Consider the following 15,566-nt stretch of genomic DNA (forward strand, 5'->3'; position numbering starts at 1 on the left):
AACTCAGTTTCAACTATAGTATCACCCATGAGACAGATGCCCAAACTTCACCAAATTACCACGCAACTTGCTCAAATTTCTATTCGCAACCGTGAGCTTTACTACACCTTTTTTTTTTTTTCTCCCCACGCTTTTCAGCCTGCAGTTTACGTTCAGATGCTTTTCTTCTGCTGTTGGCTCTTCCTCTCCGAGAGGCTAAGAAACGAGATACTTTCCAGGATTCCCAGCTGGTGCAAGATGGAAGCAAAGCAGACAGACACCCCAAGAGAAAGGAACAGAACATCTTAACAGCAGCGTTTCCAGTTTGCAGGCTTACAGACTTGTCCAAACAGCAAAGCCTCAAAACACGCAGGCAGAGAGAGATCAAAAGTTCCAAAATAACCAGGGCGGTCTCACGCTTTTGGAAAACGCGATCCCCTTTTGGCTCCCGCATCTCACGGGACCCCTCTCCCCTCCCTCGCTCCTCAAGGACGATGCCCGAGCGGTACGCGCACAGCTCGGGTGCATTTTGTCTTTTAAATAGGAGCAAGCCAGCAGAATTGAATGCTTAAGCTTAACCGTGCACCATTACAGGTGCATTTTTAAAGTCAGAGCTGGTACTGCAAAAGGTGTTCCACAATATGCCAGTAAATAAAGAAAATGGAAAAAAAGACTTCAAACGAGGGGGAGAGGAAGAATATGAATCAATTTGCTGATGCTTATTCAATAAAAGCGTTGTATGCTCTGGGGTTTTGCAACCTGACAGCACAAAAACTGAAGTGTTGCCGAAAACCAAATATCCAACAGTGAGGCTGGCGGGGGAGGCTGTTTTTCAAGAAACACGATTGTTTTTTAAACAGGCAAGCCAATTTCTCCCCCACCTAAATATAAGCGTCCTGAAGTACCTCACTTATTATCTCAAAGTATGAGACTGGAATGCAATTCACACGCCACTGCTGACTCACTCTTCTGTCTGCAACAGATCGGGCGTTAAAGGACAGCGGCCACAGCGAGCAAACGACACCCTTCCATGGCACGCGTGCGAGGCTGCAGGCTTCACCCGCACCAAAGGAAAGCAAGCGACAACTATGACAAATGCCTTCATATCGCCGGCGAAGATCTTGCGTCTTTTTAATAGACGCTTCCGACAAGCATGCTGAAGAAGCACGTTGCTTCGACGCTCTTTTGGTGGCTCAAGCAACTGAAGAACGCCTTTCGCTTTAGGGAGCAACGTAAGATAGAAGAACGGAGTGGAAGTACTGTTGCTGTTTGCACAGATGATCTAAATCTCTGAGCAGAAATAGCAGTTTTGTCACTTGATTGAAAAGCTGCCATAAAACCCAAGCTCTTCCACCCTTTCCTCTCCTGCGTAAAGGTGCCCCAAGATCTGCAGCAAGTGAAGGGGACGGTACTTACTACATCACTACTAGCTTGCTTTTTTGCTGATGCTGGGGAACGAAACAGTCCTCCTCAGGGACAGCCTGTGATCACCGCACGGAAGGGTACGGAGCCGAGCCAGTTACGGGAGCAGCCGTCCACTGAGCATCATCTTCAGCAAGTTCTTCTATCACCAGCCACGCTCAACGATTCAGAGACACGGCTTTTCATACCGCAGTTAATTTAACACTGATTTCCAAAGCTCAAATTAAGATATTCGCTACCAAGACGAGATTTCTTAAAGGAGCTTGGAAGCTGGGCTTACATTCAAAGCAAGAATTCTGACTCATCATGAAATTGGTAATGATACTGATAATTTTAGAAAACTGGAAGAACTGATGATTTAAAACATGCAACAAGTTCATCATCAATTCCAAGCTTTTTTTTTTTTTAGACAGGCAAATGAAAATGGAAAAAGCCTCAGCCATTTATTGAGGCAGTTTTACAACACATGCAAAACAAAGTTAACCAAACTGTCGTAACTACCAAAATTTGAAATGGGCTTTCAAAAAAAAAAAAAAAAAAGAAAAACCACAAAATAAACCCTGCCACATTTTGCCAAAGCTGCTCTTCCCTAAGAAACCCATTCCCAGAGATGGTTTCAACAGTTTTTAAAGCACTCATTCCTTTCTCAATCTTGTAAACATGAAGGCTGGGATTTTAGTTAGCGATCGTAATAAATACGTGAGACAGACTCATGATACACAACAGCAAAACACTATAATGTCATCCCCCTACTCAAGTTCATACTTCTTACTAACTACCAAACTTCAGCTTTCAAATGAGCGAAGACGACACTACGCTATACCCAAGGAACCTTAAAATGAAAGCACCCAATAATTTGCTAAGTTCCCAAATGCCACAACGAGAAAGCGATGCTTCGTCAATATTGAAGGCGTACCAAAGCAACTAATCCATACGCCACTTCAGAAACGCTTGTGCTCTAACGCTGCTCATAGATTTAACAAAACACCGTTTTTAAAGCCTGAAATCATTCCCACATGCTAACGATGACAGTCTTTCCAGTTGCTATGAGAAAAATCCTGTATCATTATGCAAATCAGCAGTTACAATCACTTTCAGAAATAGCTGTCTGTACACGCACATTATGCCAAGATCAAACTGAAGAATATGCAGTATACACTTGAAATTTTACATACATATATACATATAAAAGCAAATTACTCGTGTTGATCCTATAGCTGATTCTGCTCACAAATTCAGCCTTCTTCCTAATAACGGAAGGTGGCCAAAAAAGCCTACTGAAATATTTACTGATACCAAATATCTACCGATTTACCAACAGCCACGGGGAAGTTGCAAAAATAGACAGCTATAGGCTTTCCTGCAATGATCAACATTCTCAATTAATACCTAGAACATGAGTCATTAGAATTTCTAAGGAATTTTATGAAGTCCTATTGCAAACAAAGTGTTTAATCCCTTATCCTCGCTCCGCTCGTGAAGGCAGCTGTAACAGAAAAACAGAAAGCAAATGACCTAATCTTCGTATTTTCTAAGCATGCTACAGCATGCAGTGCTTAAGAATTTACATATAGCTTTACTTTTTAAACCCAACACTGACAACAGATTTTGAATCAAAACGCAAATGAAAAACGACTTTAAAACCATTAGCCTTTTACAATCAAAGGCTTCAGGAAGACCTACCAGGCGTTAGACTTCATCTTTCTTTAAAAAGGAAATTTAAAACAAGCTGAGTGTTCCTGAAGCTCTGAATGACCGTCACTGTTCAAGTCATGCTTCGGAGCTAAAAAACTTACTGCAAAACCTAAACCTGACACCTCTAAATAAAAGGACAACAGTCCATTTTTCCCGACCCTCGGTCTCCAGCTTCCAAATATGAATCTTATTTAACAAAGAGCAGATTTAAACTGGTGAATCTATGGCCTGAAAAAAGCTTCACGACTGCCAGGAATGCAAATTTTCCCTTCCAGTTCAGGCAAGCAAGGCATGTACTTGCTTTAATCCGCTCCTAAACAGCCCACTCCTCATTCACGCGCAAGCTGCTGTCAGTTTTGCTCCGCTATGCATCACCCATCACCCTCCTGGCTGCGGAGAGCCACAGCGCGAAGGAAACCAGCTCCTAGCGCGGGGTGGCCGAGCTGCCGACTGCTAAATCCCATTTGGTAGTGACACCGAAGAGCCGAAGAACAACGTGACTTTGAAGTCTCCGAAAGTTGCTTTGTTGTCTCAATTTGTCTGCAATTTTCAGGAACTCCGACTTCAGTAAACGCAACGTGGTCTAGCGGCGCATCTGGCCCTACCAGCTATGAAATGTTAGCACGCTAACCTCAAGCCCTTTAACTCCAGCTTAAACAAGTCCGTATAGCGACGGCAAGGAAAAAAAGAACCCTTCTTGCTGTTCAACAGCTTGACAGCCTGAAGCTACGGGGGGAGTGTTACGAGAAGTGTCCACACTCCATCCTCAAACAGATTTAAGAGTCCTGACAAATGGCCAAGCTCTTATTAGTGCCATTTTCTTGACAGCATCCCTACAAAAAAAAAAAAAAGACATAGGAAAATGTACACAGCCAAATCTAGAAAAGTTTCCTAGCATATATACTGCTTAGCCTGTTCACATGCGTATCTTTTTTTTTTTTTTAAACAGGCGGCATTTCCATTAGCCAGCATGAAATGCAAAATAAGTTTACTATTTTTCTATGAGTCTGTTTAATCAAGAAGTATAGAGGAAATGAACAGGAAGAAAGTTCTTCAGAGCAAAGGAGGATTCCTTGTAGCCAGCCAGCTGCACTTGCCAACTCTACCATCTGTGCCTTAAAGAACAAGAAAAGAGACCAACTCAGATGTGGCTGAGAGAAACATTTTATGATTTAGAAGAAATGCATTTAACCCCTTAACGCTCACTGTTTCAACTACAACCCTTCTTTATTTTTTTTTTTCCTCTTTTTTTTCTTTTTTAATCTTTCACCTTGTAATTTAAACGCCGCAACCTACACAAGGAACAACAAAACTGCAGCTCCTTCGTATTTGGGAGGCAAACGCATCCAGATGAGGTCAGGGGACTGACAACAGGTCTGGAGGGGAACTCCAATTCCCACAGCGCGAAGAAGTAAATCAGAAGATGCTTGAAGATGATAGTGCCAGTTGCGTCGGGAACCAGCTCCATCCTCAACTCACTTCCATCCCTTAGCGGGGCTTTTGGACCTGCTTACTGTATTGCATTTGGGAAGTATGCCCAGAGCAAGAGTCTCTCCCTTCATCTGTGAAGTGTATGAAATGTGTCCTGGAGCTCTCAGCCATATGGAGGCTTTGCTGAACAGCTAATAGGGTCACGAAGACTGGAAAAAACCCACACATAATCTACATAATAAGCAGGCATCATTTTTTTTGCAAAACACTGTATCAACCTCATAAGCCTCACAGCATCAATATAAAAAATAGTAACAGAGGAACATGAACGACAATGATGTCTACTCTCCAGAAGACCTTGTTCTGACAAAGACCGAGAAAAAGATGCCTTGAACTTCCGTTTCAACATGGTTTGGAATCACAAATAAAGATAGGAAAGCATGCAGATAGTAAAGGAAACACGAGCTTGTTGTGAAGAGCTGCAAGTCCCTCTAAAATAGCTGACGATATTACAGGAAGCAAGAAAGCTAACCTTCCCATTAAGAAAAAGCCAAGAACAAAGAGGAGCATAACAAATGATGCAGCAGCACATTGTATTATTCATATAAAATTTGACAGAAAGAACTCTTCAGCTGAGAAGTCAAAGATCGAGCCTCAACTCCTTGTTCAACTTCAAGTCCATGTCCACAGCACTGAACAAAACCCTACAACCCCAACAAGTTTCTAGAGGTGAAAACATGCAGAGGTCCAGTTAAGAAGCCTTTTGGTTTCTGCTCACGCTTTGGAAAAAGCCGCATCCCATCTCGTCATACCTACCCTGGCATCCCAACTAGCTGCAGCAACACAGAGCACCCCGAAGCCTAGAGCCGCGCCGGTGGCAAAGGACAACCGTACGCGCGAGGCTGAGCAGCGGTCCTCAAGGTAACGCGTCTGCTGAGTGGATCTTCTCAGCAAGAGGCAATATATACAAGAAGCTTGACTGTCACATCTCAGTTTGAGATTTCCAAAGTGACAAATTTACCTATTTTAACCTACGAACCAAATTCAACATGAACTCTTTCAAGGAGTCTTTCTGGAGCACAAGCTTTACGAGGAGCGGCTCACTAAGCTGAGGTTGTTTAGCCTGGAGAAGAGGAGGCTGAGGAGAGACCTTCTCGCTCTCTACAACTGCCTGAAAGGGGGTTGTGGTGAGGTGGGTGCCGGTCTCTTCTCCCAAGTGACAAGTGATAGGACAAGAGGAAATGGCCTCAAGTTGTGCCAGGGGAGGTTTAGGCTGGATATTAGGAAAAATGTCTTCACTGAAAGGGTTGTCAGACACTGGAACAGGCTGCCCAGGGAGGTGGTGGAGTCACTATCCCTGGAGATGTTCAAAAGATGCGTGGATGAGGCGCTTACAGACATGGTTTAGTGGTGGGCTTGGCAGGGTTAGGTTTACAGTTGGACTTGATGATCTTAAAGGTCTTTTCCAACCTAAATGATTCTATGATTCTAAGGCAGAGTACGGGACCTCCCTGGTACGTGTTCTCTACCACACTTTGCAGGGTCTCCTTTAAAGAAGCACCGACGTGTACTTAAAGCATATCCTAACCTCAAACACCCACAGAAGAAACACAAGAATTTTATTCAGAAAAAAGAAGTCAGCACAGAGAGTCACTACTTTGATATTTACTGACAGGAAGTGAAAAATGGCTCAGTCTCAACTTTTTGCAAGTCTGAAAGGACATCCAAAACTTTCAGAGACAAGGGAATTTAAAATAGCTATCGGGCTGGAGGACAAATACGTCACACTAAAAAGCTTTATATAACATAAGCTACAAAAATTAGGATTTGTATGAATGTATCAAACCTTAATTTGGGGGTGGTGATCCAAGAGAAGATAAAGGCAAGCAGCAAAACAAGACGTAAGGCCATCCTAATAAACCGTTTCTTAACCAACGAGCCCTGAGTAGATATTAATTTCATTTTAATGGGACCTAGTGTTTTTCTCCTCTAAATGTTAGTACAAAAAAAGGACATTACTTCTCTATACTCACCCACACAAGAAATTAAAGAACAGAAAATACACAACTACTTCAATTCTAGCCCAATATATACCCAAGCAATGCAATGAATTAAGCAGAGGCCTCTCAGAAAATTAATCATGCAATTAAAAGCTATTATACTACAGCTCCACAAAGGCAGAATTAAGTTTATAAAGACATTTCTTAAGCACTTCACTACAAAAAACTGGATATTAAGCAGTTTTTATGCACTGCTGCACGTTGGGGCTGTGAAGCTGGGACTTCATCTTCAAAGGGAACAATGCCAGCTTTTGCAATAGTCATCATCCCAAACACAGAGCAGTTGAGTTTCATTTTTTAGCTGCACAGCCAATTACCATTTGAATCACAGAGCCCACTACTTTAGCTACGTTGCCTAAAAATCGTTATTAAGATAACCTAGATTTATGCAGCATGATACACGGCCTAATTGCACAATTATTTACTTCCATTCGACAAAACTTCTTTTTTTCATGGCCTCATAGGCGAGACGGTAAGCGAGGCAGATGACGATTGGAGCGAAGAGGATAGTAGCCTGAATTAGAAACTGGAACAGGGATTTGTTTACATCTGAAATATCAATCTGGGACTAAGATACATTCAAAAACTAACAGCAATCTCTGAACCCAAAGTAGAGTCAACCACCCACAAAGCATTCATGTTTCAGAAGAGATCCTGCTCTACAGGGCCACTTACGAACGTTCCCCTATTTTCAAATAAATTCCCTTCTTACAGTCCGGAAATCACCATCCCAATAGCTCACATGAATGCACAAACGTGCACAGCTTTAGTCCCAAAAACCTTCACAGAAGTGCCAAATCAAAGGAGCCCACAACTACCCTAGTATTTAAGACGAGGCATCAGGTACCTCCAGCAACCGCTACTCACAGCTCCAGGCTACATCCCATTTACCCCCCCGAAAAAGCTATGCAATAATTAACGTTCTATATCCACCCTACATTAGGCACAGTAAGCGAATACAAATCACGTGTAGCTCCGAGTTCCAGATTACTCGCCGGGTACGGGAACTAGTAAGGAGGTGGGCTTTGAAACGGGAGTTAGTTACGGCTAACGACAGCGACTTTGGTCTGTAATGTAATTAAGGGCTTTGACAGCTCAACTGCCTATTGGCTTCCTTTTCTTCCAGTTTGTCAGAACACAACTATTGTCCCTTAAATCATTATACAAGAACCATTTTCTTGTTTAAACACGTTGTAAGGGAAGACTCTAGGCTAAGGTACCAGGGGTATAATTTGTCAGCTTATGCAGCATTAATGTGGCAACAACATGCATCCATTAAAAATATAAGTTCATTTCAGAAACTATTCAGAGATTCACAACTGGCCAAAGCAACTCGATAGACAAATTTTTTATATAAAAATTTCAACTTTGTAGTTATTACATTCTGAAGTTTAGTTTTGACATGGCTGTAGGTATTTTAGCACTGGGGTTTTTACCATAGTGCGTTAATAAAACACATTCTTTCAGTCATATTATTACTGAACAAATTATATCAATCGCTTCCACAACAGAGAGTATTCAGGTGTCCAAATCATCCTACAAGGATGAAACGGGAAAATACAGTCACCTCTCTTCTGGAAGAAACTTAGAAAATTCTATACTCCTCTACACAGTGTTTTAACACGTCATTTAGCAAATACTAGCTTTCTCTACAGCAGTCACCGTACTTCAAAGCCTTTCGGTAATTAAAAGTTCTTAAATGAGATGTATTAAGCGTAGCACTGGATAGCACAGGAGAAACATTTTTGTCCCAAAGAAACCCGCTGATCACCAGCCTAGCAGCCATCAAGAGCCAACTAATCTTTCCGCATGTATTATACTGTGGCAATAATAGCCATTTCAAGTGTTGCATAAGCTCCACACTCAAGGCTATATCCTTTCCCTAAATACGCCGTAACCGTCTCGTGAAGTCAGTAGAAGTCACATGTAATTATCTTGAGGACAGAAAGGCCTTCCTGACTAGCACAAGTTCCTAGAAAGACGCACCTTCAAAATTCAACCTCTTCAAGACTCGAATTAGACCGTGTTGACACACGGCCAACCAATTACATCGAGAGCTAAACCAAGAGCTTAACAGGTGGGATTTTCAGAAGTCCTTAACACTGACCTAACTGTCCTCAAAGTCACTGACCAGCCTCAACAAAGACAATTCCTCAAGGGCCTCACGTGCCAGCACCTCATCGGTCCTACTGTAAGACACAACGAGGATGAACTTGGATTTTTCCTTAAAAAAAGAAATGCTCAAAACCAGTACCAGTCCTAGTAAAGCCTGCGCTTTATTCAGGATTACCCTCTTAATGTTTAACGGCAAAGCTTTGGACGTTCTGAAAATTACACACACTTAACCAAGCTTACAAACAGATTTCAATGAAGATCAGCTTCGGCTGTGTTTTCACTAAAAGGTCACCATGTAAGAAAATGATATAAAGCGTCCGCATTAGCTGCAATCGTTTCTTTCCCCGCCTTGAAAAGAACATACAGCCGTCACTTCAACAGCAGAGCTACGTGAAACCAAGAATCAGTTTGCAACTTTTGTCGATTTAAAAGTGTGCACAGGCAGTTATTTTTTAACTTCGTGTTTAGCTTGTGCAAACAGTCTCCAGCAACGCTGCACGTTGATTAAAACTTTCTGATGATGCAAGATCAAGTAGTTCATTGGGAAGCCTGCACTACGTTTAAGCAAGCGCAAAGAGATGAGGTGGAATATGTCAAGTGTCTTTTAAGTCCCTTTCCGACCAACTGCAGTCAAAAAGCAGGGCAGAAAAGGGCTGGGGTTACTTTGAATGGATGCAGCGAGGGTTGTGCAACAGAGCGCTTGCTCGAACGGTGGGGGTTTTGTGCGTAGGCTTCAGCTGTCAAACACCGCTATCCACAAATACGCACGTACTATGGCAATAGGTCAAAAGGGGTTTTTTTTTTAGGTGATGAGGAAAAGTAAGTGATCCAGCACTGGATCTCTAACCCCAGAAGAGAAAAACGCACGAAGACACTTGCATCTATCACCACCTTGCGTTCTCCATCTGGACAATTCAAAAATCTTTATCCTTGCTAAGTGCAGAAGGACCAATTTTCCCAGGATCAAATACATCCTACAGCAAGCAGGTAACTGAATCAAACTCTGAGAAGTCCCCAGCCGGTACCGTTTTACTGCTGTCTATTCAAACAGACTTCTTAGATGAACTCAGAGCAAAACCGGCGCTAATCTTCTTGTCCAAAACCCAAGATCATCCCAGGCTCCAGAAGCAAAACGAGTCTGTCGGGCTCTTAACACTGCTAAGTAACGTGGTTTACTCCGGAACAAAGAAATACTTTTCCACCAATAAAATGCGTTGCCAGTTGGTTTCTTCTAAACCCTTACTGCGCTTGTGTGCAAGAAAAACTTGTTACAAAACATCTAACAAACTTCAATTTTAAAATGAAACCAAATATTTTAAAGGAATGGCATTTCCAACTCGGGCTCTATTTTTAAATGCGGTACGTACCCTCATGCCACTGACTCTTTTTTTTTCCTGGAAGCTGAGCCATTTTGAGTGAAGTCACATAATTTAAAATTTCATTAAAAATGCAAAGAGCTCTAGGACTGCAAAGAGCATAAAGTAGTATGATATGCTAAGAAGCTTCCGCTCGCAATTTTAGCGTTCTCTGCCTTTCATTATATGAGACAAGCTACATGCGAGACTTGTAAATAAACTGCACCCAATATCTAATCTTTACTGAATATTGCTCCGGTTTATACGACTATGTAGGTCACGAGCTACACACGCTTCAATTAAGCATCAGGGTAGGCACGCTCTACCCTATGCTCAGGCTAGATGGCCATTTTCACGCCTAACAGAAGGTCTGGAAATACGAGACAAAGTTTAACCAAAGCTATAATGGGCACAAGAAGCAGTAACATGATTTTTTCCACTTTAGTCTCAAATAGTTAAGCCACTTGCTAAACTCAGTTACGCACGGACCTGTTAAGGCACTGGCAATCAACGCGATGTGCAAGACTCGCCTGCAAGCATTCCCTCTTTACTGTTCCCTGCAGTAAAATGGTCAATGACCAAGCTGCACAATTTCAGAAATACCAAAGATTATACTGCCTCAGAAAATATACTGGTCATTGCATCATGAAGAAATGCAGCCATCTTAGAAGAAAACCATTAATCCAAACTTTCCTTCTCACCCACGTGCACCAAAAGGTAGCCAGTATTACAGAAATGAAATCGAAACCCAAATAAATCAGGAATACAGTATCTGAACTAGAGGGTTAAAAAGCTGATTTAATGTCTCCACCTTTAAAACCCTTTCCTCTTCTTTCACTTTTTTTTTTTCCAAGAGGTGCATAAAAAGACTGTTCAGCAAGAAAAGAATATTCAATTGGATGAGAAGTAATGTCAATATCTTTTTTGAAGACACTTGTTTCATAATGAGCACATAGGACTATTCTCATACTGTGTACGTAAAGCTACTGATTTTGAGAAGTCGCTGTTTCCCCTTCCTAAAATCCTACGTTATCCACACAAGAAGAATTCTTAACCAATTCGTCAGGAACTGAGAGTCCCAAGCATGACGTACTGTACCATACATACATCAGCACCAGTTTTAAAAGGATTTGACACAGCCCAACAGAGGGGGAAAAAAAAAAAAAGAGGTCTTCAAAGGTCCTCGAAGGGGACTTTGGCACTCCAGCACCTAACCCAGTCTGCCTTTTGGCACTCGGGTGTTCCCTGCAATGCCTTGGGAGACTCAGCCGTGACCAAAATATAAAGATGACAAGTCTTTTTTCACCTGGGACACCGAGACACGAACCCTCCCTCAAAGATGGGCAGAAGAAGAAGACAGACCACAGAACACAGGCTGGAGATCAGGCACCTCACCTGGATTCGCTGTAGATTCATTTTATTCTCCACCTCCCAAAGGCGAGGTAGTAATCGCCAGCTACTGAGTATTTTGGAGCCACCACCACTGAACTACCCGTATAGAAATATTTACTGCAGGAGGCATTCACACCTCCGTTTCCCATATCCCGGCTAAATGCCCCAATCACTGGGCTATCCAACTCACGTCAGTCTTTCTCTTTTAGCTTGACAGAAGCAGCTACCCTGAAATAACCGGTAATCTGTAACAGAGGACACTCCTACAGATACGGGTGCAAAGGGAAGCAAAGCTAACCAACAGCAGAAATGCAGATGTTAGCTTGTTTCGGTCTCAAGATTTTAAGCTCCAGTACACGGCGAGAAGTACCTTTGAGAACTTAAACCCCGGTGCTCCTACCATGCACCACACGCCTTCCCGACCAGCTCACTTAGGTTTGGGGTTTTCTCTTTCTTCATCTAACATCACGTGGTTGGAGAGCTAACTCCCAGCTCGGTCCTCTGTCTACACGTGTAAGAAATAAATAGGTTATTTTCCAGCTACCAGGTATGATGAGCAACAATTCCAAAGCTCTGCAAAAAGAACATCTCCAACCAGCCTGCACAAAGTCATAAAAAAAAAAAAAATCAAACTTTCACTTCTGCAGCAACGTCAGCCTCCAAGCAAACCCTTTATACTGTACAGGCAGCAGCCTTCATTCATTAATTATCTGTTCAAAATGTGCAACTACGAGAAAAAAAAAAAAAAAGGACTGAGTATAAGCTTCCTCCAAAGATATTTTTGCAATCATGAAAAAAACCACCTTTTCTATAAATTTCGTTACAGAATTGCAGCCAGCTACTCCTTTTAGAAAACCTGCCTAAGCCCAGCGTTCAGTGGCCTACTTCTAATGCAAAATTCTAAAAATAAACTTAACGAGACAAAAAAAGTAAAAAACAAGCAATAAACTCTATTTGGCATATCATTAGCAACCTTGAGGGAGAAAATCCAGGTTCAACATTCACCAATTTTCTTGCCGGGAGCAGATGACTAGTTAAAAAGCTCTGTCTGGGTCAAAAAAAAAAAAAATCTCACCCTACCAATGGCACATCTGGGCAAAGATATCCGAAACACCAAACTCTTCAACTGTGAAGCCAAAACCTCATCGTTTTGCCACCGCTTAATTCTCTTCGTAACCCCAAAGTTCCCAGCAAACCCATCACTCGGAGAATCAAAAAAAAAAAAAATAAATAAAAATAAATCTGTCGTTAAGCCAACCTAAGTGCTGCGCCGGCCTATGTCAGCGTTACAGCTGCCCTCGTCGGAGGCCAACGAAACGACCGAGTGCAAACGTTCACAAACGCAAGCCTAAAATTGTATTTTATCGGCCCCAGGAAGAGAACGCAGGAATCGCGTACCAGAGCTGCTGCTTCTTCACTAAGAGCTCAGCAGCCACCTGCTAAAATCAAGAACCTTTCAGGCCGTTTTAAAGCCACCGAAATTTTAGGCCAAGGCTCAACGCAACAGCAGGAGCTCTGCGCAAGTTACAGCTGTTACCGGTTTTGATCCTGTCCAAAAACTGGATTTCTTTGTAGCGCTTGCTACGACACAAGCGTAATTGCTCTGAAAACCAATAAATTTCAGCCTGATCCCATTGCAGAACAGAAAGCGCTCTCTCTATTGGGATAAGTCGAGCTCGGAATACTACTGTCAACATTCATTTTTTCCTAGGACAGTTCCAACTTCGAAGCGAGGTTCTTGCTCCAAAACCTCTCCAACACAGTAACGATCTTTCTCCACCACGGAGAAAGACCATGCCCGCAGCACGGCCCCTGCGTACCACGAACTCTGCGAGGCATTCGGAGCTAAAAACATCTGCCTGCCGCCGCTACGGCACATCTGTCCGAAAGGCCACCAAAACTATACGCTAGCGACGCTTCTCTACGGTTTGGCTCGTTAGTTGGAATTGCATACTAATTACATATGCCAGAATTACCCTCCTCACAATCCTCCTCGACGAGACCCAACGTGCTCTCGTTTGTAACGCATCCTCGTGTTTACCGTATCCGAGATTACGCCAAAGCGCAGTTCACGCCTCGCGTTAGGAAAAGAGGTGGTGTTTTTTTTTTTTTTTAAATGTGGAAGAAGCGATTGCCACCTCTCGTCATCGAGAACCTCACCGCATCGTCCGGCAAGCGAGCGCAAGCTCTGCCTTACCGAACGCACGAAAATCGGGGCGGAGGACGCAGGCTTCGCCTCTCCCGCCGCGCAAACCGAAGCGACCCGAGTAAAAGCCTGCCGCGATGATATTTGCGATTCCAGGCGAGTTATTAAATCAAAAAAAAAAGGGAAGAGAAAAAAAGGGGGGGAAAGAAAAGCGCTCTGGACATGAGTCACGGCGGGACAGGCGTATTTGCTATGCGAGCTGAAAAATCAACACAGCCAGAGATAAGCGGCAGAGCCCCGCGCTGCTCCGGGGCTGGCAGGGGCTCCCCGGGCCGAGCGGGGACAGCACCTCGGCGACACGGGGGTGGCAGCAGGCCGGCCGCAGTCGCCAAGGAGCTCTAACGTTAATCCTCGCCACCACCGGGCTCCCGTTAATCCGCCCCGGCTGCCGGGTCCCGGCAAGCTCGGCGGCCGCCCGGACAAAAGGAGGCCGAGGCGGCGGCGGGGGAGGGCGCGGCGGCCCGGGCGAGCCCCGGCGGCGGCAGCAGCCGGCGGCCTCCCGGCGGAGCGGCACCGGGAAGCGCGTTAGGTAACCGCCGCGCAGGTCTGATGCAATAGCTCTACGTGCGGCGCCCGGTGCCGGGCCCCGGCGGGAGGATACAGGTCAGGTCCAGGTCGAAGCCATCCTCCTGGTATCGCCTTTTGTTCCTGCTGACGATCTCTTTGATGATGGCGGTCATGTCTGGCAGCCGGGGGCCGCTCCGGGACAGCGCGCAGGGGCCGGGCGGCGGGGCGCGGGACCGGGAGGCGGTGGGCCGGCGGCCGCCGGGCGGCCCCGGGCGCGGGGCCTGCTGCGCCGGCGGCTCGGCCCCGAGCGGGCCCGCCTCCCCCCGCGGCGGCGGCTCCCGGCGGCGGCGGCTGCCCCCTCCTCCTCCTCCTGCCGCCGCTGCGCCGAGCGGGGCGGGAGCAGCGGCGGCGGCGGCCGAGCAGGGAGGGTCCGGAGCCGGGCCGAGTCCCTGAGGGTGCCGCCGCCGCCGCCGTCTTTGAGGCGAGCGAGGCGGAGGCGGAGAGAGCAGCTCTCCGGCGCTCCGGGCCCCAGCAATGGTGACAGCGGCGCGGGGCGCCCCCCCGGCCCGGCCCCGCTCCGCCCCGCTCCGCTCCCCGCCCGGGGCGGCGGCGGCGGCGGTAGCGGCGGCGGGCCCGGAGCCGCGCGGTGGGGCCGCGCCGCCGGGCGGGCGGGCGGGCGGGCGCTCCGCGGCGGGGCGGCGGCAGCGGCGGCGGCTCCTCAGGGCGTGCGGGCCGGCGGCGCGGCCTGGCTCATCCCCCCCGGCCTGCTCTGCGCCCAGCAGCGCCGCGCCAGCGCTAGACTCCCATCATGGCTGCAGCTTCCGAGAGGGCAGGCAGCGCCGCGCCGCCCCGCCCCCTCCGCCGCCTCCGCCGCCCCGGAAAAGTAGTCCCCCACCCACCGCCGGGCCGCCCCGCCGCCCTCGCCGCCGCCCTCGCCCCCGCCGCCGCCCGCCGCCCCGCCCGCCCCTCACCGCGCCGCAGCCCCCGTCCCGCCCGCCCCGCGGGCGCGAGGAGGCGGCGGGCGGAGGGATACGGGCGGCGCGGTGAGACGTCCGCCGCGCCGAGCGGCGGCCCGATGCGTCGGTCACGTGGGCGGCCCGCTGCGCTCGCGGCGGCCCCTCCCCCCGCGGGCGGAAGTGGCCGGGCCGGGCCCTGAGGGGAGGCGGGGAGCGCCGCCGGCCCCCGCCTCCCCCCCCCGCCGCCAGCGGGCCCGGCCCGCGGCAGCCCGCCCGCACCGCCCCGGCCCTGAGGGGAGCGGGAGCCGGGCCCCTTCCCGCCCTCCCGCGGCCTGCCGGGGCCCGCGGCGGGTGAGCGGATCACCCCCCCCCCCCCTCCACCGCCGCCCGCGGTCGGGTCGCCCCGTAGCGCGGGTCGGGGCCGCAGCGGCTGCGCCCGCCCCGGGGG

At 47.1% G+C, this 15,566-nt stretch overlaps 1 protein-coding gene across 1 annotated transcript in view; it reads right to left on the minus strand.

Annotated features, from left to right (window-relative positions):
- The window catches only part of PTEN (phosphatase and tensin homolog), a 51,293-nt gene extending 36,945 nt beyond the window's left edge, over nucleotides 1–14,348 (minus strand). Inside the window, exon 1 of the mRNA XM_059820963.1 lies at nucleotides 14,257–14,348. Coding sequence (XP_059676946.1) covers nucleotides 14,257–14,335 — 79 coding nt within the window. The 5' untranslated portion in view covers nucleotides 14,336–14,348. The remainder of the gene's footprint in view (nucleotides 1–14,256) is intronic.
- Between the last annotated feature and the right edge of the window lie 1,218 nt (nucleotides 14,349–15,566).

The sequence above is a fragment of the Gavia stellata genome, chromosome 9 (assembly GCF_030936135.1).
Source record: "Gavia stellata isolate bGavSte3 chromosome 9, bGavSte3.hap2, whole genome shotgun sequence".
In the NCBI taxonomy this organism is placed as follows: domain Eukaryota; kingdom Metazoa; phylum Chordata; class Aves; order Gaviiformes; family Gaviidae; genus Gavia; species Gavia stellata.